Genomic DNA, 24,995 nt, shown 5'->3' with positions numbered 1-24,995 from the left:
CTTGGCTCCAGGCCATGGGGCTGCTAACTCGAGGGCGTTGAGTGCTGTGGCAGAGGAATGGGACTTGAACCTTGACCTTCAGCTGTATATTGCGTCCTACCTCCTGTCCCACGGTTGCTCTTTACAGGAGAGGAGTGAGGGTCCTAAAGCCCTGGGAGAGAGAAGACTGCTCAGAGGCTGGTGTGGGTCTCTCCTGGTTTTCCCTGGAAGAATAAAGACCCCTAGAGTGGGTGGAGTAAGGCCACTGTGAGGATACTGCATGCCCACACCCTGGGGTGCCCTGTGCCAGGGTCTTTGCTGTTTGGATGTTGTCTCCACCCATGCCCGCCCCCCCCATTTCCCATGTAAGAGACGAGTTAAGAGCTGGGTCTGGCCCAACTGGCTGGCTGGCTTCTGCCCAAGTATTTAATGTGAGTGCCAGACTCACACAGGCAGCTGCCCACCTCCACAGCCCCACCTCAGAATAAACTGATTACTTCAGCCCCACGGGGACCCCTGCACAGCATGCGTGCCTGTGCCTCCCTACCTCAGGGCTTTGGCCCAGGACCTCTCAGCACCTGCGAGACTCACTCACTGCCTGCACACCCATGTGTCCTGGCCCCTACCGTGTCCTGCCCATTGGGTATCTGTCCCCTTCTAGGGCAGAAGCTGGGTGATATACTGTATGTACTTTGTCCCTGCTGGGATCCTGTGAGTGTGAACGAGGATGGGGCATAGCAGAGTGCAAGCGGGCGCCTTGGAGCACTCTGGATGGCCGTGCACGCCCAAGCGCAGGGAGTGGCAGCAGGCTGAGGGGAAAGCAAGGCCTCCAGAGAGGCCAGATGTTTCCAGTCACAGCTCTCATTCCCTCCAGCCAGATTCGAGGCCCAAACGCCGCCCCCCCACCCCCTGCCATGGGAGAAATTGCTCCTCCAATCTGGGCAGAGTCTCTGCCCCCCCGCCAACCCCACCAGGGAGCACGGTAGGTAGGTGGACACTGGGGGAGCTGGGTACAGCCCCTAGCTCAGCCTCTAGAGTTTATGACTCGGCCAAAGAATGCATGTTGGGCTCAGCCAGCAGGCGGAGGGGAACTGGGCCAAATTTTACCTTCGCCTGTGCAGCCAGGGTTGGCCGCCGTGGCTGAAGAGGGGGAATCCTTTCTTCACCACTGCCTGTCAGGTCAGCAGTTGCTCAGCTGCTGGGGGTGGAGCTGGCACTGAGAGCTCCACATTCAGAGTGAAACCCATGGCGCCGCCAGTTAATCTTGGCACTAGCGCTGGGGGCAGGGCCCAGGGAGGAACTGAAAAGGAGACAAGGCCCATTCCCTTCTTGGCCTGGTCTACTTCCTCCCGGTGATTCTGTGGATCCAGAGCCAGGCAGGGCCAACCACACATACAGGCGCAGGAACAAACCCTCTGTACTATTCTGTAGCCAGGAAATAGACATGGAGAGGCTGGCTGGCTGAGAGTGCTGCTGGGGGTATGGGGGCCCTGCTTCCCTGTGCTCTGTCTGGCATGTCCAGTGTCCATGAGGGAGCTGGGTGGGGCTCCCTGGCTGAGGAACTGGGTAGTAGGGGACATACAAGAGGACCTGGAAGGGTGATAATGCCCTGGCTGGTGGTCACTTAGGGTGGGATTTACTAGTTGTGTAGCTTCTCAGAGTGCATTCCCACCGTTCTCCATCCCAGACTGCTGTGTCCAACCACCAGGGCAGGACTGGCAGCTCCAAGACCTGCTGGGTGTGGGCCTGGACCAGGAAGAGCCTCTCTCCTAACAGGCTGCCCAGTCTTACACTCACCATCCTTCTGCCAGAATCCTGGCACCTGTTTATCTGAAGCTCAGTTGAATGTATGGCTTTGGGATGGACTCTGGCACCACTCTGGCATACCCGTCTGGGCACAGGCTGGATGCTGTGCCTAGAACTCACCTTTGTTTCTGCCTCGTCTCCTCCTCCTCACCCGGTGCTGGCTTGACGGTGTGTGCATGCGCGCATAACTAGTTGTGTCCAACTCTTGCAACCTCATGGCCTGTATGTAGCCCAATAGGCTCTAAAAAATTTCCCGGCAAGAATATTGGAGCGGGTTGCCATTTTCTTCTCCAGGGGATCTTCCTGACCCAGAGTTGAAACCCAAGGTCTCTTGCATCTCCTGCATTGGCAAGTAGGTTCTCTACCAACCGAGCCACCAGGGAAGCCCTGGTTTGGTGGGGATTGTGGTTATTTTCAGGCACACCTCACTGTCGCTTAAAACAACTGCTGAACGGAAGAGGGCACAGTTGGGTCTTGGCTGCCCCTTCCCCACATCTTATCTCCCTCAGGCCTCTGCTGAAAGCCACCACTGATCATGTCATGACTCTAGGGAAACAATCTTAGCCATTTTATCACAGGAGGAAGTGGAGGGGTGCTCTCCCTTCTAAGAAAGTGATGAGAGCTCCTGGGCCCTGGGAACAGACATCTGTAGGGTCAGCCAGGTTCAGTCAGGACCCTTTTGATGACTAAGGAGTAGGGGGTCATCTCCCACCCATTCTGAACCCCATGTGTGTTGAATGTCATGCAAGACTTCTGGGGCCTGCAGTTCTCTGGTTGGCTGTAACTAGGGCCAGCCTTGCCAGGCTGTGTTCCTTTGGGCACACTGGCAAAACAGCCCCAAGAGCCCATAGCTAAGCTACTCTGCCAACTCCCACCATGCCACCTCACCTGCGCCTCCTCCTGAGACTTGGAGGCAGAACAGAGTAGTCAGGTGAATGCTTTGAATGGGGGTTCACAACCAGATCTCTGCTTCCTCAGGCAAATTACTATCTCCAAAATTTGAGTTTCTTCTTTTTAAGATGTGGTGATAATATCTGCTTCCTGGGCTGCTGTTGGGCTGGGAGAGGTCCGTCCTGGTGGGGAGCCAGTGGAGGGGAGGAGAGGAGGTAAAGCCAATGTGAAAGGCCTGGGCCCTCGGCATGGTCAGCCAGCACCACAGAGGAAACTTGGGTTGGGATACCCTCACCTTCCCTTTCTGGGTTTGCTGTGATGAGGTGATCAGCAGCGATTGTGACTGGCCAGAAGAATGGGTTGGGGGGTTTGCTCCACCAGTGGGAAGAGAAACAGGTGTCAGCCAGCAAATGGGTCAGAGCTAGAATGTCCACAGGTCAAGGTGAAGCAAAGACTGGCCCTCAGGCCCCGTTGGGTGCTGGGGAACTCAGTGTCTATGTCTGGGTGGGGGAGATAGTGCTGTAGTTACAGGCAGAGGATGCCCTGGAGGTTTCTGCTGGGAAGAATGCTAGAACCTACTCCAGGATCAGGGTGCCCACTGAGCAAGCTAGGCCCCTGGGGAGACTGCAGAGAAGAGCAGAGGCCTGGGTGGGTGAAGGGCCATCAGGGACAGGCCCTGAATGTCTGCATTGGTCTCCTAGAGCTCAAAGTCCAAGCTACAAGCAGCCTGCTCCAGTATCCAGGAGATCCGGCGATGCACACGTCTTGAGATGCCTGACAACCTGTACACCTTTGTGCTAAAGGTGAGTGGCAGCTTTCCACACATGTGGGGAACAGACACAGACCTCAGGAATTGCACACAGCTGTCCCTTCCTTCCTGCCAGGTGAAGGACCGGACAGACATCATCTTTGAGGTGGGAGATGAACAGCAGCTGAATTCATGGATGGCTGAGCTCCGGGCATGCACAGGCCAAGGGTGAGACCCAAGGGCTCCATCTTGACACAGCTTTTCCTGCTATTCCTGAGCTACCCAGTCCTTAACCCCCATCTTCTCTTGCAGACTCGAGACCACAGACCCAGAGCCGCACTTTCCCTCAGCCACAGAACCTGGCACGGCTGACTCTCCAAGGGGAAGCACAGATTCCTTGAACCAAGGTGAGGGGTCAGGGCCTCTGTCCTCCAGCACATCGGGACCCAACCCAGGGCATAAAGCGCCCACAGAGGGTCATCATCACCCATCTCCTCTACCAGGTGGTTCTCCTGGGGTGCTGCTGGATCCAGCCTGCCAGAAAACAGATCACTTCCTGTCCTGCTACCCCTGGTTCCACGGTCCCATCTCCCGGGTGAAGGCGGCTCAGCTGGTCCAGCTGCAAGGTCCTGATGCTCACGGAGTGTTCCTGGTGCGGCAGAGCGAGACGCGGCGCGGGGAGTATGTGCTCACGTTCAACTTCCAGGGCATCGCCAAGGTACGGGGCAAGGCGGCTGGAGCTGCACCCTGGCCAAATTAAAGGCCCCGAGGGGCCAGGGCCTGAGCCTACCTTTCTTCCTTTCCTGTAGCACCTGCGCCTGTCGCTGACCGAGCGGGGCCAGTGCCGAGTGCAGCACCTCCACTTCCCCTCGGTCGTGGACATGCTCCACCACTTCCAGCGCTCGCCCATCCCCCTCGAGTGCGGGGCTGCCTGTGACGTCCGGCTGTCCAGCTACGTGGTCGTCGTCTCCCAGCCACCAGGTGTGACCCTGATGCCCCTTGATAAAGGGGGTGGGGACCAAGACCTCCTGTTGTGTCCTTCCAGCACCTGCCTCCGCCCTGATAAGACTGACAGTGTGGTCTCTCTCTCGGTCACTTGTCCCCCAGGTTCCTCCAACACTGTTCTGTTCCCTTTCTCCCTCTCTCGCTGGGATTCAGAGCTGGGCCTTCCCCACCTTAGCACTTCTGGCTGTCCACGGGGGCTTGGCCCAGAGGGTCTTCCAGGCCGATCCTCTCCCCCAGAGCAGATCTTCCACCTGGTGCCTTCGCCCGAGGAACTGGCCAACAGCCTGCGGCACCTGGAGCCCGAGCCCGCCAGTCGAGCCCGGGACTCAGACTATGAAATGGACTCCTCCTCCCGGAGCCGCCTACGGGCCATAGACAATCAGTACACGCCTCTCTGATGGGCCTCACGCTGCCCGGGGGAGCACAAGCAAGCAGAGATGTGAACTTGTGAATGTAACTTTCTTTCCTTCCTTCCAGAGAGAGATTCAAGGGACACTTTAACTGCTCATTCCAGTTTGGATGTGACCCTTCTATTAGGCCTGTTAAAGGGCCTCCTATAAGTTCCATTCTTACCTGGCTTTCTCCTTATTGTTTACAGTTGTAGTTCTTGTTCGCGGATGTCACTAGGACCAGGCCCCATCACTCCTGAGAGGTGGCGGGCGGAGGGGGAGGGCCGAGTCGGCAGTGGAAACTTGTTCTCTTTTTCACTGACACTGTCTGTCCCAACTGACAGACTTTCTACTTGGGGAGGGGGCCCATCAGGAAGCCCAAAACACTAACAAGCCCTGGATTCTCCTGTGGTTTTTCCCACTCTAGCTTCAGTCCATGCGGTAGGTCTGCTGTACCCAAGCCACAGGTGACCATACCTATCCTGCTTCAACTTTCAGCTTTAGGACAAAAGTTCTGGCAGATGGACAAGCTAAAGGTCAAAAATGATTTTAAACATTTTTACCTCAGATTAATTTTTCAAAGAAATCAGGTTTCAAAATTAAACCATTGCTTATTTCATTGCACTGTTTAATACCCATGCAATTTTTATAGTCAGAGACAGCTATGCAAACCTACTGACCAGGTTCCTGGTTCAAGCCAGTATGCCTGGCTTCCTTGTCTGTTACATTGTCAGGACAGTCACCTGTTGCTGAGGAGACACTGTCCTTCCTAAATGTAGAGAACTGAAGTGTGTCACTCTTTCAAGGAAATTCCAAGCAATTATTGAAAGAGGAGGGTGGCCAGGAACAGTTCCACCCTGGTGCCTTATGAAAAAAACTGAATTCTGGTTTACAGTAGCTTTATGGTGAGAGTTAAACTGAGGCGAGGGAGGGGCAAGGAAGAAAAGGGCTGCTGGGCCCTTTCTAGTAAATCTTTCACCAACAGGGCTGGCTTAGAGCCTCCAAGCCTCTAAAGGCTTATTAAATTATTCTACAAGGTTTTAGGCTCATTCTTAAGCCAAAATGGAAGCTAGGAAGCTGGTGCCACAGCTAATGAGAAACTCCTTTAATAGCCCACAATCGGTGTTCTGTTCCAGCAGTGACCACTGCTTCATCTAAGACTATGTGTGCATGGATACACAGGCACCCATAACCTCTACCATCCCCAGAGGTCCTGCAGTCGAATCTCCATCTGTACTTGCCTTTCACAAGTGACACAATTCATAGGGGGCTAGCTCCTCCCACAACTTTCATGCAGAGGCTCAGAAACAAGGGAGGCAGTGACCCAGCGAGTCAGCTGCTTCTGGTGCCAGCAGAGCCATTCAGTATAGCTGCCAGGCTCACCCAAGTGGCTTCTAGGAAACTGGGAGTTTTATTAGCACAGCTTAACATTTACAGATATATCAATCAAAGGCTAAAATTAAACCTTGGCCTAGACTGACTACTGCCTGCCTTATCTGGGGTGAGGGGTGTGTCTGTTCCAGCCATTCTCTGTACTCCAGGAGGTCAGACTTTAGGAGGGGCAGGGAGGTAAGCAGCCACCTCGCTTCACTACTTTTAAAACCAACACTCCTGGCAGTCCAGTGGTTAGGACTCTGGACTTCCACTGCTGGGTGCACGGGTTCAATCTCTTGTTAGGGAACTAAGATCCCTCAAAAAATGTATATAAAACTAACACTCCTGGGTGGTTTCACAGATGGTAATGCATATCCAACCCTGATCTATGGTTGTGGTCCATTTCTAAGGGCCACATTTTCTACACATCAAGCATTACTGAGTAATGAATGCTAAGCAAAGCGCAGACCAGGAGGGTAAACGTAGAGATATGACACCTATAAGCCTGGGGCACTCATTTCCTAACAGCCACTCAACATACAAGTCTCAGGTAGTGCCAAGAGGCTAGCCAGGCCCAGCAAGCTCACAGCTCTGACTGACTGGCTGCAAAGTACGAGCTCAGAATCCGTGACATAGTCACCCACTTCCAGACAGCTTCAGTGTAAAGTGTTCAAGAAAAACATTTCTTAACTAAATGTGTCTGAGTTACCCGGACAGTTCAAATACATTCCAACAAAAAGGCCCCTTGTGGCCTAGGAAGAAGTGACACTAAGCCAATGCCTTTCCTTTCTGCTAGAGCAGGTTGAGCTGGAGAAAGGGGGAGCAGTGGGGCCCAGGGCGTGCTGCCCTCACAGGCAGTAAGGCAGCAACCTTGATAGCTGCAGCCAGCCCACCGCAGTCAGAGCATGTTCCACCACCCTCTTTCCAGCCCCAATGTGACCACTGCTGCCGGCAAGAGACCACGCCGGCAGCCTCTGCTGAGAGCCAGGCTCTGAGTGCCAAACGGACACTGAGTTATCACCAGCCTTTTGGTTATCTCTAATGACAGATGATGACAAGGATGGCCTGACTGCTCCCAGCACCATCACTTCCTTTACCTGACGTTAATGAACTTTTACAAACTAACAGTCACCAGCACCAAAGAATTAAGTCAACTAACCTGCCTTGAATTTTAGACCAGCAATCCATATGGCTTTATCTGGCATAAATCTTCTGCCTTTGATCATTTCTGGACCGTGTAGGAAAAAGGAATAGCAAATCATTAAAATCTTAAGCCAGAGAACACTATTTTTACATAACAGTTTCTTAACCTAAAATCAAGGCCTTGAACTCTTCCCTAAGGGTTGCCTGAGATTCCTTCATGCTGTTATTCAGGGCTAAGTTTGTGGGCTGAGTGCTAACATCTCCTACAAGCTAGAGGAACTTGATAGTTGATTATCCACTGCCTCTTAACAAGGACACATCTGACACCCAGTGTTTAGCTGGAATAAACAGCACATTGTGATGACAACACAGAATGGATTCATCTTGTATCATTATAGGCAGAAGGTCTATTTGGCAAATTTTTATGTATTGTTTATGTACTGTATAAGTAACTTATTCTTGAATACAAATTTTGCTATAATGTACAAATTGCTACATGTGAATTAAAACAAAGGTTTTGGAATCTTGATTAGTTAACTGCAGTATTTAAAGGTTCTATTATGACTACACTCTCTGAAAAATAGGTATTTTTCCAGTTTATCCTCCTCCCACAAAACCAAGACACCTAACAAATGCTTAGGGTTTATCTTGTGCATTGCTGCATCCTTTCAGCCTTTGGATCCTTTCAACTGTGAGTGTGTGTCTCCTGCCCCCTACTGGTAAAACACAGATGCCTGAATCAGGACAACCTCTGACTTATCTGGGTTCCGGAGATATTAAAAAGGAAGCTTACAGAATCAACGTCAGGCTGAGGACGGGGACCTTCGGTGCTGCCCAACTCTGGCCAGCCTTCCTCCTTCTGAAGCAGACCTCTAGCCACCACAGAGAACATCTCTCAGTCTTGTCTTTTTTCTAGAGATACCTTGAACCAGAACTAAAGGTGAAGAAGAAAAATCATTTGACAGCTAACCTTCAAGGGTATTAAGAAAGCAGTCAGCCCTCCTGCCCTGATACTCAGTATCCTATAATGGAAATAGCTCATACAAACACACATTAACTTGGTATCAGTTTTTAAAACTTTTTTATTTTTAATTTTTTTTTAAGTTTTTATTTTATATTATCTACAAAGTAAAAGTTTTTCCCTTAACTTAAAAGTTGAACCACTGCAGACAGTGATTACTTCATCAAACTTGATTTATAAATAATAATCCGTCAGTTTGACGGTAAGAATTTACTGAACCTTTGTCAAGTTTAGTAAAAGGGTGTTCCAAGTCTTGATTTTTTTTTTTTTAGCGGTAATAGCAGCAAGAATCACTCTTGTTACTTCTTTTGCTAGCTGATGTGTTGTTCATGACTTTCAAGGGTCATTAAAAAATAAATAACTTCCAGTTTCAGCAAGCAGAGCTGGGGTACTTGCGGGACTTGGAAACAGCATATGGAATTATGGAACAGCCCACAAGTTCCTAAATGCCTCTACTCGGTCCAAATATCTTCCACTGCAAGTGAACTGTTAGCATTCCTATTGGATGTTACAAGAAATCAACATATATTTTTTCAAAACAAAATAATGAAATTCTAGTTTTCTGTGCTTCCAGTTGGTAGAAGCAGTAGAAGGGAGGAGGGAATTTGGCCTTTCGGTTCCTCCAGGGCAGCCTTACAACTGCTGTTGGTGGTGGGCTTGTACTGTAAAAAAGAAAAGTGAATATTTAAACAGAAAACTGGCAACACTTGCACATTAGCCTAGTGTTTCTGCAGCACATGACTGTAAGCTATCCTTGTGCTAGCTGAACAAGACTCAAAATTTAATTCACTCTGTACCCTCCCAACCCCCCAGCATCTGTACCAAAATGGGGAGAGGTAGGTGGGTGGGTAGAAACAGACCAGTCAGACATAAAACCATTTCAGATAAAACTCCCAGAAGAGTTGTTGTTCATGGGGTACAAAAAAGGCCTTAACATATCCCCTCCCCAAATAATAGCCAAGCACCAGTGCTGCTTTCAGAGTAACAGGTTAGACTGTGAAATCTCGCCATGGCCGCTGCCATCAAGTACTAGCGCACAATCACAGGCATTCTCTTCCTGTCAGGGCATAGACTGGAGCTAATTCTATACTCAAAACCAATCCATACACAGCACTTTCTCATCAGTAGTAGTCTCCAGAGCTACAGTCAAACTCTGCCATGGTGGTAACCCCCCACATGCCAGACTGTTGGGACTCAGGAAGGAAAACACTGCCCTGTCCAGCCTAGCATAACAAGGAAGGCCAACTGAGTCCTAAGCATGCATCAGCTACACAGAATGCTGCTGCTGCTTCTCATCAAGCCAGATCCTATATACCATCAGAACACACACAGCCTAGGCTTCCGGAAGCCTCAGGTCCTGACACTGAACTGATCATCACAGTCCCTACTGTGCACACTCTGACGGGTCTTGCTAGTTCTCGGATGCGGGGCTTGAAGCGCTGGCCCTGCCTGCCATTCGACCTGTGCGAGCAGAATGCTTTGGGGTGCCCGGCGGCCCCTGCACACACACGCCTCACCTGAAGGGTGCGTCATATAAGGGAAATGCGCTGTTGTCGAGACTGGAATGGGCTGTAGTGCACTTTGAGCGAGGGCGGCCTGGGGACCGCCGGGTGGCTGTGTCGTCATTAGCATCATTGGCGCATGGGCAGTTGGATGAGAAGGAACCATTCCTGACTGTACATGAGCCTGAAACAGAGAGCTCTTTTACGCATACAGGCAACATCTCCAGCTTAAACAACATGTCAACTGTGTTCCTTTCACTGGGTTGGGGCTCTCAGGAAAGGGCAACAGTGGGCCCTCAGGGCCCTTTCTTTTCTCTGGGGACATTTCCTACTGGATCCATTAGTTGACCTATAGACATGCTTCACCTTTTGGCAGATTCTGCAAGGCTGAGGGGGCAGGCACCCAACGAGCCTTGGTAACAGTCAGGGCTGCCATGTCCTAGGCTTCAGCATTTCTGATGACTGGATTCTATGTATGGGGCAAGGTCTTCACAAAGGTAAGAAGATCCCTGATCCAAGCGCAGCTTTTTCAAACTAATAGGAGGCTACATGCAATGATGCTTCTAGACTCTGGCTTCCATGTGGGGCCTGAATTATCCCTTTCAGGTAAGAAAGCAGATTATTACATTGTAAGTGGGAACTGTTAACTCCTGTTCTATATTCTCTTTGCTCCTCCCCTGCTTCTCGCCTGCTCACCAGCACACCTCAGTGAAGAATGAGTCAAGGCAGTGAGAAACTCTCAGGCTCCTTTGCTCTGCTGAAAGATCCGCCGATAAAGCAGCAGCAGGAGGAGTTGCAGTGAATGGCTCCAGTTAGGTGGGGAGGGGTAATCTGAAATCATCAGGGCCAACCCAGTGTCCCTGTACCAAGTGACAGTGAGTTCAACCACGTCTCCCTGTCAAATTGGAAAGGTTTTAGCCCAAACAGCTGGACCCCAGCTCTGCAAAGATTTGCAGAGCGAGGAGGACGAGTCCTCAATTCCTCCTCCAATACTGTGCACCATGATATAAGCCTTGAAGGAAACCCTGTTTTGACTCTAACACGTTCAAGTAGACCCAGGGCACATCTGGACTTCCCTGCAGATGTTAACCTTTTTGTTCTTTCAGCACAAAAACACAAAAGTGAGGTTTTAGGAACCCCAACTTAGATATAAATTCACGTAACTACTTAGCCACCAGCCTCTGCTAGACATCTACCGGCCCCCAGGTCTCACAAAGCTCCTGATTCAGCCAAACAATGCTGCCCCACACTTGACCAAACCACCTCCCCTCCCCACCATCAAAAGCAACTCATCCACTGCAGTGCACCACACTACAGAACCTGCCCGTTTGCTGGGGAGGATGCCCAGACTTCCCAGAGCCGTGGAACTCTAGTTACAAGGTCGCCTTCTGAGAGTTAGCTCCAACTGAGCAGCATCTCCAGCCCCACCATGCCAGAGCCTCAGGGGTGCACTGCTTGACATGAAACGGAGTTCAGTGAGGCAGTTTAAGCTGAGACCTGCCTAAGAGAGTTCTGTTATGAAAGCAGCAAAAAGAGACATCAAATACAGCCGATCCACCCTTAACAGCTCCAGGGAGGGCCTCAAAGGACAGTGTTAAAAGTCCAACTTCAGTGCAGCTCCTTCTCCTCATTAAGACAATTCAAATTGGCCCTGGATCGCATTGGACTTTAGTCAGCAGCAACCACACCTTTCAACCTTTAGAAACTTATGCTAGAGGTGAGCCCCAAGTGCTTCCGGATCTGCTCTTTAAGAAAAATGGGAACACCTGGGCGCTTCCAGCTTCAAATCACACAGCACCAATGTACAAGGCCAAGTCCTTTCAAGAAGTACAACGTATGGTCAAAGCAGATTTAGGAATAGCCAGGGAAACAAATGGAGAGATTTCTTAGGAACTCAGGTGACTAACATTCAAGTGGACAGTCCCAGGGCAGTCATCTCAGAGTTGAGAATTTGTAAAATCCCATCTTGTTTGCCAGACCTGTGTGTGTGTGTGTGAGAGAGAGAGAGAGAGAGAGGTGTGGGGGGAGTATGTGTACATATACGTGTATATATAGCAACGAGAAAGCTATATAAACAGAAACAGAGCAATGCAGACACAGTAAGGAAAGAACTAGGTTGCATTCCAGAGTCAAAGGTATTTTTAAGGCCTCAGTTGGGAAATGTCAAAAGACTGACCAATCAGCAACTTCACTGATCCCATTACAAAACCACACAAACATTCATTTAAGGCCAGATCACATGTATTTGAGTGGGAAAGAAGAGACAAGCAGATGGCATCACACACAGGGGTTCCTAGCTTGAAGAACATCTGGCTCTTTGCTGCTTATCTGATAACTTTCATATCCTACTTGGTCTTCACAAAAAGTTGGCTAAAGCAGGTTTACCTGAGGTACATGGGCCATGTGGGGTGGATTGGTGTAAGCCGGCTGAACATGAGAAGGATGAATGGTAAAGACGGTCTGCTGTGCTGCTGGGAAACTATTCTGTGGAGACTGTGTATTGGAGGCAGGTGTCATGGAAGGTGGGGTTGGCGCAAGCCCCGCATGGTAAATGGCAGACTGCTGCTGTGGACTGGCCAGATGGAGAGCCTGAGCGGCCTGGTGCTGATGGTGCTGCAAAGTGACAGCAAAGAGTACAGATTAAGAGACATTCTTTTCTGGGATACAAGCCTGATTGTCAGACTGCAAGCCCTCAACCAAGCAGTGGGAACCAAGAGTACTGCTCCAGGGAACTGGAGCAAAGAGCTCCTTAAGTGCCTTCTTAAAAAGCACAACTAAAGAAACTAATAGGAAAACAAACAAAATCGTATAACATAAACATTAGAAATGAGAGTTTTAAAAAAGTTCCAAGCAAATTCCTTGTTAGAATTTTCTATATTGGTAAAATTTTCAGAACTTACCTAACCACCTTATTCTCAATATGTACCTTAAGGTGATTAAAACTGGGGGCACAGCCTGCAGAGCTGTACGCTGGCTCCTAGGTGAGGCAGGGCTGCTAAGTGTTTTGATCACGTGGTACCTAGCATCTTGCCTGGCACTGGAAAAAACACTCAGTAAACAGAACGATGCGGCGATTCTGGTGAAGGCCTCTGAGTGTCTTACCTGAACAGGACTGGGCGCAGGATGGCTCCCACCATGCTGGCTTTGCTGCTGTCCGGTGGGCGTAGCTGAAGGCTGAGGATGTGGAGTATGTGGGTGCAGGGTGGCATTAGGGTGCGCATACTGCTGAGCAAGGGAGCCAGTGGAAACTAAAGTGAAATAAAAAGGAGTGTGTATAATTGATGTGTGTGGTAGTCTTCATTGCACTTCTATGCCTCATCAACTTTGAGCTCAACAGCTTTCTTGATGCTCAATGCCTAACCCATCTCTATATTTGACTCCATTTAATCCATCCACTTCTTGAAAAAAAAAAAGTCAAGTTACTGCTTACCAATCACACTAGCATTTTATTCAAATAACATACATACTATATCTAAATCTGATCAGTTTAAATTTACTTTTATAACAGTCACTAGGTTTTCCTGAAAAAGCAACTTAAAAGCACAGACAGAAATAATTCAATCTTTCTCTATCACTCACTCACACACACACACACACACACACACACACACACACAGTAGCTCAAGGCCATCATCTGGCTAACCTCACCATGCTACTGCCCTGGAGCTGGCGCAGTGTCCTATGGGCACAGATGGTATCAAGATGGTATCAAAGCTGCAGTAAGGGGCTGGATAAGGTGTGTGGCAAGGTCAGGGCTCTATCTTCAGGGCCAAATGACCACAATCTCTCTCAGCTGATTACAGAAGCCACTTTGCTGCTCAGTTTGTTCCCTGGGCCTCCCCGCTCAAGATCTCTCACCTTTGTTTTATAATTTAGGATTACCTAAACTATGTATTTAGGAAAACTGAACTCCCTTCAAAGCATCACAGCCTTTAGAAAAAATTTTACTAGTTAGGGTAACTTCAAAGGAAATATGATGATTTAGTTTAAGTAAAAATGTGTTCATTGAAGGTAAGAATGCAAAGCCAATTCTTTGTAACTGTCAGCACTGACCATACGTTGGCACAAAACAGGGAGATCAGATATTTGTTCATGTCATCCCAATACAGCAATCTGAGAATCAAAAGCACAAGACAGGTTCACTGCTTCCGGTGACTACTAATATAGCACACTGATACAAATCTAACCATGATGTGGCTATGAGTTGAGGACAGTCTTCTCAAGACATACCTCTTAGAAGTCAATGTGTGACTTCCAGCCTTCTCTCAAATCAATCCTGAAATCCCTGAGAAGCTATGCCCATACACAGAAACAATTTCAAAATACTTCCTCATGTTCTTCATATGATGTTACGCACAGGGAACTCATAGGGAGAAGCAAGCACCTTTGGGATCAGGCACCCTGACTCCAGTAGTCTAGTAGGCCGGCTGCTGAGAGTCACCAGCAGAGATGGCTCTGGGTGAATCCCATGTAAATGTTATGCAGAAGGTTAGGCACATGAAACAATTCTATAATACTTGACATTGTAGGGCCAGGGGCTACCAACATTCCAGCCCAACTGGTTATCTCCTCAACTGCATAGGTACCCTTTAAAGAGAGAAGGAGAGGCAAAGAGCCAGCGCTAGGATCACCTGTGCATCCACGGCTAACACCTAGTGGGAGTGTATACTAAGTTAACATCTAGATTAGATTCAACAAAGCACTTCTGTTTATACACTGGGAAAATCCCCTAACTATAACAGTTAACATACATTGAACATATTAACAAGAAAAACTGGCAACATATTCTCTGGGTGTTTTTTTTTTAACAAGTCAGTGACTGATACCTGGGAGGTGGAAAAAAAATAATGTACTAACAGCTTTCTTGAATTTCACAATCCCATGAATTTATGAAAATAGTGTCTTTTCCCCTACTTCATTGGCTTATTAAAAGGCCATTCATCATCATTTAAATTAACTTGCAGATCTCCACAAACTGTCTAGGCACTTGGTCTAAAAGACTTGACATAAATTTTGAACCTCTGCTCTTGTAAATCTTAAACTGGAAAGCAATTCCTGAATCCAAATTCTTATTTATAAAGTTTCATAGAGGTAGACTATAGAATCTCATAGGGTTTCTACTTATTTAACCATATTTATTCAAGAAATTTTTGTACTGAAAATTTAACTTTCCTTTCTAATTACTCTGTAAGCAAAGTAATAAGAAAATAAAAAGTAACATCAACCAACTCTAGCTGGGTGCTATTTGATTTTCACACGTTAAAAAAAAAAAAAAGAATGGCCATTACAAAGAATAATTATGCCCATGAAGTCTCATAATTAACTAATTATCCACCAATTAGAAAAATGTTAAAACCTTGATATTACTTTGAGAAAAATAAAGACAGAAGTATTTTTTATCATGCATTTTTAAAAGGCACCTCTGGATTTATTTGCCAATACTAAAAGGCTATCTATATCTCATTTACATTCATAGCACAAATACTTCAAGTAGTCCGAGCTGAATGTGTAAAAAAACCCATCTTCTCCCTATCTGAACATCAATAAACTACAATGCATTATAAGAAAAATTAAGCAGATTTAAACAGACATCATAGGCTGGAAAATAAAATGTAAGCATGTCTGATTAGAAATATCTTCCTCTGTTTATCATCTTTCTGAAAAGACGCTTGCTAAGCAAGTACCTTATCCAGGAATTCTTTTCCCCTTCAAATACGAAAACTGAGTAGCTAATTGGGGAAAATGTAGAAACTAGACTTTAATAGTAATAACAAAAATATACTTTGGTTCCTTGAAAGCTCACTTCAGAAAGTAACAAACACAGCTAGGGTAGAAGGGAAATTTTTAAAAGAGGAGGAGGGGTTGGGGTGGGGGGGGCAGAGAGAGAGAGAGAAAGGAACCAAGTTAGAGTAAATGAGGAAAGTAAGAGAATTAGGAAAGGGAAAAGTGGAGAGTGAAAGGCAGAAAATTCTGGGCTTTCTTAAACTAAATCTATCATTTAACTGCTATTATTATACATACTCATTAGCTAAAGATTCCAGAGAGGTTAAAAATAAAGTGATTTTTCTTAAAAATTCTGATTTAGCTCTCCACCAGATAACCACAGTCCAAAAAGTTTTCTAGGCCATAACTGATCCTACTGAAGCCAACTGAGTCCGCAGAGCTGTGCATTTAATTTCTAACTAGGTTTTCTCATTTTTGGCCTTGGATGCACAAGTCATGAGAGATCACCAGCACGGCAAAACCTCAAAAATGAAACAAAATCTTCCAACTTTTAGTTTCGATGGTAAAATCAGAAGCAAAGAAGTGAAGGAAAGTGGAAAACTTTAAAAGGGGAATAAAAGGCAACTAGACCAAAAAAAACAGGGCAAAAAGCTTATTTAGAAGGAGGTGGGGTATAAAGCAGCAAATTAAATCACAAACTGCAGCCCCGCTATTAGTTTCTTTTAAAAAATACTGATATTCTCTTTTAGGGAAACTTGTGCTAAGGCAGTTAATGCTTAGGTGTGGTGATTAAGCTTTTAGCTACTTACCAGGAAACTGACTCCAAATCTACTAACAGAGACAGTAAGATGGTGAGGATAACTACATTTGAGACCTCAAACTGAGTACATTAGAATTACTGACACTGTCTTTTATATACTATACCACATACAGAATTCCCCTTCAATAGTTATATACACAGCAAGACTCCTTTTTAAAGAGCATCTATTAAAGGATTAAATTTGTTAACATTTCCTAGCACCAAATAAATAATATGTACGCACTTATTTTTGGATACCAAGGCACAATTAATGTCAAAATGTTTTCTCAATGCTTTTTAAAATTTGCCACCTAGTATATTCAGACATTCAGTTATTCCAAAATAATTTAAAATTTAGTCTCTATGATAACATTTTAATCCTTAATAGTCTTGAGAAAACAGTATTTCACATAAAGTGACCACATACTACACTATCATCCGTTTCTGCAAGTTAGTGACTTCCCCTTCCAAATACCAAAAGTCCATGAATAAGCCTTAAGATTTCCCTACAAATAGAGAAAACAAACCTTACAAGTTCATTTCTAAAAGAAATCCCTGCTCAGACTTTCTCCATTTAAGAGCAATCATCTACCTTTCCACTGCTGAGAGGGGCTGGTGTTACTCAAGGTAATCTCTGGTGGCTGCTAGATCATGTTTTCCTGCTTAAGTTCAAGACATCCATGAGGTGTCTGCTACCTGAATATTTTAAACCTGTAGTCATGCAAGGATTGAAAATACAGGAACGCTTCTCCCGTAGTATTTCAACCCTACTCAAATAAAAATCCTTGTAAGAATAAATTTTTTCTTACCAGGATATATATTTTTAAAAAAATTGTATATTTTACACTTGTGGCTTGTTTTGCTTTGCTATGAAAAAAGGCTGTTCAGGAAGATTTTCTCTGAACAAGGAATGTATTAGGCATTCCGAAACAGTCACATATTTGCTTGGTATGCAAAAATTTATTTCTGAAACAAGTCAATTTTTAAATTAACTCCAGCTTTCTTAAGCTGGGTTATACTTCCTTTTTAAAAACTCTGAATTATTTTCAGATATATGTATTTTTTAATGATTTTGTCTGGCACAAGGAAAAGATTGCTCAACAAGTCTACTCCCTTAACATGTATTCTTTAAAAAGTGTTTTACTGTTCAAATTAAAATTAGTATAAAAAACCCAACTCACTGGCAAAGTAGAAAGAAGGGCTTGTCTCCTTGTTGTATGGTAATTTGGGACATGCTGAATTTAGGAAATAGAAAGGTTAATTAGCCTTTTAAGGTGTGCATTTTCCTAATTTTCTGGAAAGGTTGACATATTTAGTAATTTCTTTTTGTATTCATGCATAATTCATTTTTCTTATTTTATAAGAGATGACAAGCACTTTAAACATTACTACAAAATTAAGTAAGATGGAGCTGAAGTGAAAGACACTTTTTTCTTCTGTATTGGGCGGTCGAGTTCCACTTGCTCATTTGCTTAAACGAAAGGAATAAAGTCATTATCTAATAAAAAGACCAACATTGCATTCCACTGAACAACTCTAATATAAAAAATATACCAATATAAAATAATATTTACCAAATTTCATTCAAAAGACTAGTCCAATTTTGCCAATCATTACTAACAGAAATGTCACCTTACAGCTTGTTCTGTAAGATGTTTACTACGCATCTGGGAATGGATCCAAAAACTGAGAAACATAGTAATATTAATATTAAACAAGAGTGTGATATCATTTATTATTAAACTGTCTACATAAAGGGGTGTGCGGGTGTGCGTGGGTGCGTAAGTACACTTGGAAGGATATGCACCAAAACATTAACAGGAGGTTGTAAGGGAGAGGATTAATAGGTGCACTTTACATCTTTCTGCCTACTGTACTTTCGAATTTATCTGCATTAAACTACCAAAAATAAGCCCAAAGAAAAAGATTCTGGATTTAACTCTTCCTGATGGCTTTAGTTAGCAGAGAAAGTTTCATTATTACTATTTCTAAAAGGGAAAACAAAACAAGATGAATGAAACAAAATCAGAAGAATTTTAAGACTAGATGTTAAGGAAACAAAAAGTAACTTATTTGGAGAAAGAGGGCAGACGCAGTGATGAAAGTGAAATTAAGGTCAAAGAGATGAAGTTTGTGATCAGAGTCTCTCCTAAGATAGCTAGAAAGAATACAAGGTCAACAAACTTAGAATATATTTCTCCTAGTACCTTAAATAAACGTTCAAGGATTTGTTAGCATACTTACAGTTAATATGCCAAAAAATTTTAAAACAATAACCAGCCTTTCATTTTGTAGTCATTTCTATTCTCAAAGGCTCTTGCTATGACCGTAATGATTAATAAATGACAAAAAGGTAACATAACAACTGTCATCAACATCTGGGTGCATATTTTTTGTTTGTATTAAAAAAAAAATCTAGATAGGATATAGCTTAAAAAATAATCCATACTAAAAATATCTAGTTCCTTTTGGAATATAATATAAACTGTTTAAGAGAAATGAGTATAAAATTAGCATTTCTATGCAAATTTTATCTTACAGTTTAAAATAATGTACTTAAAAATTTGTATTCTTTACAGACAAAACAAAATGTACAAAAATTTGTAAAAGTTTAAAGTCTGACTTAAAAATCTGTAAGACCTAAAATAAATCACTGATGAATTAATAAACTTGCTACAGCAGATTAAATTATGGTTTATTGCAGTAAATAACAAAATAATTCATTTCCTGGTGTCTTCTTCAGGGTATGTAGTGTCCAAAAGAGAACCAAAAATAATCATACCAAATCTAGGTACGGCGCTGCCCCTAGCCTACCCTCATCAACAGACATCAATAAAACTCAATCTGTGTAAATCGTAGGAGAGTTAATTCAGATATGGTTGAGCCAACTTTCTCCTGGCATCAAATAAGTAGCTTTGATGACTAGTTCATTCTAAGTTTCACTGGACATTAGGTCTAGTATTTTGTTTTTTTGCAGTATTTTTCTGTTTACCCACATCTGAATGGACTTCAGAGTCTGAGACCAACTGCTTTTCAAATGGAAATATTTTGCAAAGTAGTTATAAAACCATTAGTGCCTCAAATATAGTATTTACTGTACTGTACTGGATGTTTCAAACCAATGAATATCCATTCAAAAGACAAAGCCAGGCTGGCAGTGAGTGAATACACTGAGGAGAAAGATTCTGCTCAACAGTATTACTACAGTATCTCAAAAGGCATGGGCATACAAATAGCTATTCTCTAAAAGCAACGGAAATTTTAGCTCAAAAGTTTCAGATCTTATTCCAAAGGGAGTATGCCAGAAAATGGGAAGAAAGAAATGTTTTTCCACTTGTTATATCATGATATATTCAGGAATGTATGTATAAACAATCATTATGAACTTTTCACCTAAGACTTTAGCAAACTGGAAAACTGTTGAAATATATACAAATTGTGTAAAACTTAGTGTGATAAATCAGTGATGCCTTTTCACAACATAATTAGTTCGGGTTAAGACAACCCAATCGGAGAAGGCAATGGCACCCCACTCCAGCAGTCTTGCCTGAAAAATTCCATGGACGGAGGAGCCTGGTGGGCTGCAGTCCATGGGGTCGCAAAAAGTTGGACACGACTGAGCGACTTCCCTTTCACTTTTCAATTTCCTGCATTGGAGAAGGAAATGGCAACCCACTCCAGTGTTCTTGCCTGGAAAATCCCAGGGACGGGGGAGCCTAGTGGGCTGCCATCTATGGGGTCGCACAGAGTCGGACACGACTGAAGCGACTTAGCAGCAGCAAGACAACCCAATGACAGGAGATCATAACTAAAATCATAAACCAAATTAGTCTGTCAACCTTTCAATTAAATTATGGATGGGTTTCTTGAAAGGTTTTCAAAATGTTACAAGCACATTATTTAAATTTAAAGAGTATAATCAACAATAAAAGATTTTAAGTGTGGAAAAGTAAGATCTGAAAAGTATTTTATATTAAAAAAATGTCACATAAAATTTCTATGATTAGTGAACCAGTGGGAAAGGAGCATGGCTCCAAAAAGTAAACATTAGAAGTGAGTTCTGGGTGACAAGAACAATGGTTGTTGCTGCCTGAGTCCTATTCCTGTTAACCTACAAAACGTTATAAACTGTAATCTAAAGTTAAAAAAACTGAAAGTCTTTACATTCTTAGTCATTCAAAAAGTTTAACGAGGTTTTAAAAAGAAAAGGTCCACGCAGCTGCATGTAATATTAATTTCATTCTCACAGGGGTTGTTCTCTTTTCAACTGTACAAATAAATTTAAATTTCTCTTTTCCCACTCCAAAACAAACTGAAATGCCAATGGGAAAACTTAAATGACAGTAAAGGAGTTCTCAAAAAAGTTCAAAACAAAATTCAGATCTCAATAAAACTGGTACTATTAATAATTAAAGGTGCATTTTGAAAAATATGAGATAACTAATTAATCCTATTCTATAAAATATAAGGTGGGAATTTTATTTTAAATTCTCAACATTGAAAATGGTATTATTTTAGTACTTTATAGAAAGCTGCAAAGTTTACTTGTACAAAGTTCTCTGGCCACAAAACTAAGATGGCAATTTTAGCTTAGTAGTCTTATATATATTAATTTTATATAGAATACTTTTATCATTGCATACTGATTACACTTACAGTATGACTCTGTCTAAAGCAGATCTAGTATGACACAATTTCGACCACTTAAAATACAGCATAATGAAGAAACACAGTAGTATTATAACAAATAGCAATCAAAAATATGCAATGTCAGTGGCCCCCAGAATAAAGAGTGAGGGAGAATGTTTTCTTGCTAGAGAGTGCTTTCATTAAGGAAAAACCTTCCTGCATGCCTTAGGAAGAGTATACCAAATGATGTTACTGATGAGGAAGAGAAGGAAGATACATTTCTCTACAAAAGATGCCTTCTGTTACAAACATTATTACATTTTTAGTTAAAGAGAGAAATTTCAAGAACAAAAGCAGAAATGATTTGCCAAGACTTACAGACTAGGTCAGAGAGAACCAGATTCCTTTTTTTTTTTTTTAAGATTCTTGACCCTCAATGTCATAAAAGGCAGAGTTATTCTTAAACAGAAGTTTAAAACACATTAAGACACACACTGAGAAAAAACAAAAAGTGTTTCCTACCATACATCGCATGTGTCTGCTCATGAGCCCCGTACTGAGTCGCTGAAGAGGACACTAAACCAGGCTGGGCATGTGTTGGTGGTGCCATCATTCTAGCATTACCCTGTATTACAGGACTATAGACATGAGGATGCTGTGTTTAAATAAAAAATTAAGAAAAAACATTAAAGTTATCAGATATAATCAAGTAGATTTTAGTTATGTCTTAACTTCATGGTTTGCAGGTTTCCAAAACTTATAAATTATAAATACAGAATTTAGAAAATTCTAAATCAGTTTGTTTTTGGCTATTTTCTTTGAAACACCTACACTGATCAGCACCTTTCTGTTAAAAGGGGCCCCCAAATCCTTAGCTGTCTACCCCCACCATAGCACATAACACAAGATATACAGAAAACCCCTTTATCACACTGAAACTTACTTAAATGGAACAACAGTTAAGAGTTATTAGGTCATATCAGGCTTACCTGAGACTGATAATGTGGCACATGCTGAACAAGAGGCTGATTTGGAAACTGCTGAGGACTGTAGGCGACATACTGTGTGGAATAAGCTGGTGGGGTGGCCACAATTGGTGGGCCTGCTGCTGAGGCTGGGTGCATCATGGTACTCTGATGGTGTTGGTCTTGCCGTTGTTGGGGCATATTTGGTACTGCAGGAAAAAATGATGTAATATTAGAAAATAGCATCTCCTTAGCATAAAATACATGAACTGGTCCATAAGGCTCTGTATGGTCTGACATTTCTGCCTGTCTCTCAAATGCCACGCTATTCCGCACCCACCCCTCTTCCATCACTATGGGCTGTTTTCCTATCATCTATGCCATTCCTCAGCCTCAATCCCCAATTCCCTACTGTCAGGTTGGAAAATTTTTACTTGTCCTTGAGGGGGTCAGCTTGATAGCCACATTCTCAGAGACACTCTGCGATGACCCACAGAGTTGATCAAGTCCCTGTAATTATGAGACTCTTACAGCACTATGAAACATTTCCCATATTATTTCTCAGATCATCCCTGTTTGATACACTAAATTATGCCATGGCTAGAGAAGGGCATTGGATTTTACTCAAAGAAAAACAAAAATACAACAAAAAAAGTGCAAAGAGACCCAACACTAATCTTAACTCCATTTTTAAAAATCTTCCACCACTAAATTCTTGCTCATTCTCAAACATAGTTATCACATGCTATCATGTTGCAGGTTTCTAAATAAGAGTTCTTGCCTATAATCGGCCCCATTAAAGCTCTCATTAACAGTTTAGGTCAACTGCCATCTCTGTAATATGTCTTTCCCAGTCCCCCACAAAACAGCAAGCTGCATGCTCTGTGTACCCTTTTCTCACATGTTTATTACAGCACTGACTGTTGCCTGTGATGGGTTTATGGTGCTATGTTAACTAAATCACTCAAGGGAAAAAGCTGTGAACCACCAATTCCACAGGACACAAAGAATGTGTAACTTATGTTCACAAAATCATCAGAACGAACTGCCAAGGTAGAGATAAATTTTCTTAAAAACATCTGAAATTTTTGCTAAACACTTGACTGTTGCTGATATGTAGGAAAGCTGGTTATATATACTTATTATCTGGTTAGAAAAGCAAGCCTGAAAACAGAGGAAACTAGTAAGAATATTTATCTGAATTCAATCTTGAGATTCCCTCATATTGAAAAAGCATATCCTTCAAGAAAGAAAAACCATCCCAAACTCAAATATCATATGAAAGTTTGTCTATTTCTTTTTATATTTATAATCCTCACTTTTTTTTTCTCTCCAAAAGCTAGTCAACTTTATGGATTTCTAAAAGAAAAATTTTAACTATAAAAACAATGAATACAATCTTAAATCTGTACAGAGGCAGACCTGGTTTTATGGTCGTGTCCCAATCCCTATAGTTTGAATCTACCTTAATCTTAAACCACAGTTTATGTTGGCCATACTTTAGCCATTTCCTTTTGTCAATGGTTTTCAACTGGGAACAATTTTGCCTTTCAAAGGGCATTTCAAAGGCATTTGCCTTTCAAAGCTCAACTCCAGAAAAATAAATGACCCAATCAAAAAATGGGCCAAAGATCTAAACAGACATTTCTCCAAAGAAGACATAAAAAAAAAAAGGGCATTTGGCAATGTCTGGAGACATTTTTGGTTGTCACAGTTAAGGAAGGAGAGGAAGCTACTAGTATCTAAATGGGTAGAGGCCAGGGATGCTAATCAACATCCTATAATACTCAGATCCCACTCTATTTAACCACCCTCCCCGCTCAAGAATATCTGTCCCCAAATGTTCCTGACTTCAGCATATTTTCAAACAAAATCCTTTCTCACAGGATGCAAAAATGAGAACTGCATCATGCACCAAGAAGACAGAGAGGTAGTTTGGTGCAAAAAGGTACTACTATCATGAAGGAAAGATATGCCCTACATGATCTATGGCTGTATTTCAGAAGCAAGTCCTTAATTTTTTGTTATTTGATGGAGTAAAGTAGCAGGATATAAAGTTAACATAAAGACAGCCAATAGCCTTCATATACCACACTTCATAAATTTACTTCATGAGTAACTACTTAGAAGATACAATGGAAAGATGAACCCAGTTTACATTAACAATAAAAAAAGAAACTACCTGAGGTGAAAACTGAAAAAACACTACTGAAGACAGAGAAACAGATTTAAACAAGCAGAAAGGCATAATTTGTTTGTGCATAAGAAGACAAGATAAAGATAACAATCCTCCCTTAAGTTAATGTCTAAAGAATATATTTATAAATTTAATGTGGTTCAAATATTAACATCCAGGAATTCATACTAACAGAACAACAACAGACTCTCATCAGTCACGGAGATAATAGGAAACGAACTCATTATTTTGAAAATTGCTTTGAAATGATGGGCAGTTTAGTAACCTTTCTTTTACAAGCTGTACTTCACGGTAACCAAATAGCTTAACAAGGTAAAAGTTTTTCTTTATAGAAACAGTCCAGTTAACAACTGAAGGAGAGATGATAGAATGAGAATGTCATCATTTTGCAATCCTTAGTGAAATAATGAACCTAGCGCTAGATAGTCACTGCCAGTGCTGCTAAAACAAACAGAGAAGAGCTGGTATGAAATGTTATCCTGGATATATAAGGCAGCCAAGTTACTCCTACTATCAAAGAAAGAAAAAAAAGGAGATCAGACACTGACTTCTAATAAAACTACACACACCATCTATGAAACATTCCATGTAAAGGTTTTAAAAAAAATACAACCTAAACTTAACAAGTCTTTCTTATTTATATACTATCAGAGACCTACAGCGGACAGAGGATCACTTTAACTAATACCACAGGGATCCAATCCATGAAGTTCAGATGGTGGGAAAGAATACAGGCCAAACAAACTGGATTTAAATAAGATGTAAAAGGGAAAACCTGAGGGGGAAACTATAAATAAAAAGAGTTAATATTAAGACAGAGATA

The 24,995-nt window shown here is 43.1% G+C and overlaps 2 protein-coding genes across 10 annotated transcripts in view; one reads left to right on the top strand and one right to left on the bottom strand.

The window, feature by feature from the left end:
- SH2B3 (SH2B adaptor protein 3) overlaps positions 1 to 7,862 on the top strand; it is a 37,510-nt gene extending 29,648 nt beyond the window's left edge. The window contains 6 exon segments of the mRNA XM_070386171.1: positions 3,378 to 3,479; positions 3,561 to 3,652; positions 3,737 to 3,831; positions 3,928 to 4,142; positions 4,234 to 4,405; positions 4,532 to 7,862. Coding sequence (XP_070242272.1) covers positions 3,378 to 3,479; positions 3,561 to 3,652; positions 3,737 to 3,831; positions 3,928 to 4,142; positions 4,234 to 4,405; positions 4,532 to 4,827 — 972 coding nt within the window. The 3' untranslated portion in view covers positions 4,828 to 7,862.
- Positions 7,292 to 24,995, bottom strand: part of ATXN2 (ataxin 2) — a 103,605-nt gene continuing 85,901 nt past the window's right edge. For 6 of the 9 annotated variants that reach the window (XM_070386170.1, XM_070386167.1, XM_070386168.1 and 3 more), the window contains 8 exons: positions 22,000 to 22,184; positions 21,533 to 21,665; positions 17,563 to 17,616; positions 12,961 to 13,106; positions 12,244 to 12,471; positions 9,874 to 10,042; positions 8,129 to 9,018; positions 7,292 to 7,420 (listed from right to left, as the gene is read on the bottom strand). In XM_070386170.1, coding sequence (XP_070242271.1) covers positions 8,990 to 9,018; positions 9,874 to 10,042; positions 12,244 to 12,471; positions 12,961 to 13,106; positions 17,563 to 17,616; positions 21,533 to 21,665; positions 22,000 to 22,184 — 944 coding nt within the window. In that variant the 3' untranslated portion in view covers positions 7,292 to 7,420; positions 8,129 to 8,989. The remainder of the gene's footprint in view (positions 7,421 to 8,128; positions 9,019 to 9,873; positions 10,043 to 12,243; positions 12,472 to 12,960; positions 13,107 to 17,562; positions 17,617 to 21,532; positions 21,666 to 21,999; positions 22,185 to 24,995) is intronic. The other 3 variants (XM_070386163.1, XM_070386164.1, XM_070386165.1) reach the window with 2 other exon arrangements.

Source organism: Bos mutus, chromosome 17, assembly GCF_027580195.1.
Source record: "Bos mutus isolate GX-2022 chromosome 17, NWIPB_WYAK_1.1, whole genome shotgun sequence".
Classification (NCBI taxonomy): domain Eukaryota; kingdom Metazoa; phylum Chordata; class Mammalia; order Artiodactyla; family Bovidae; genus Bos; species Bos mutus.
Note: the sequence above shows the minus strand (reverse complement) of the source record. Positions and strands in the feature narration are given on the sequence as shown.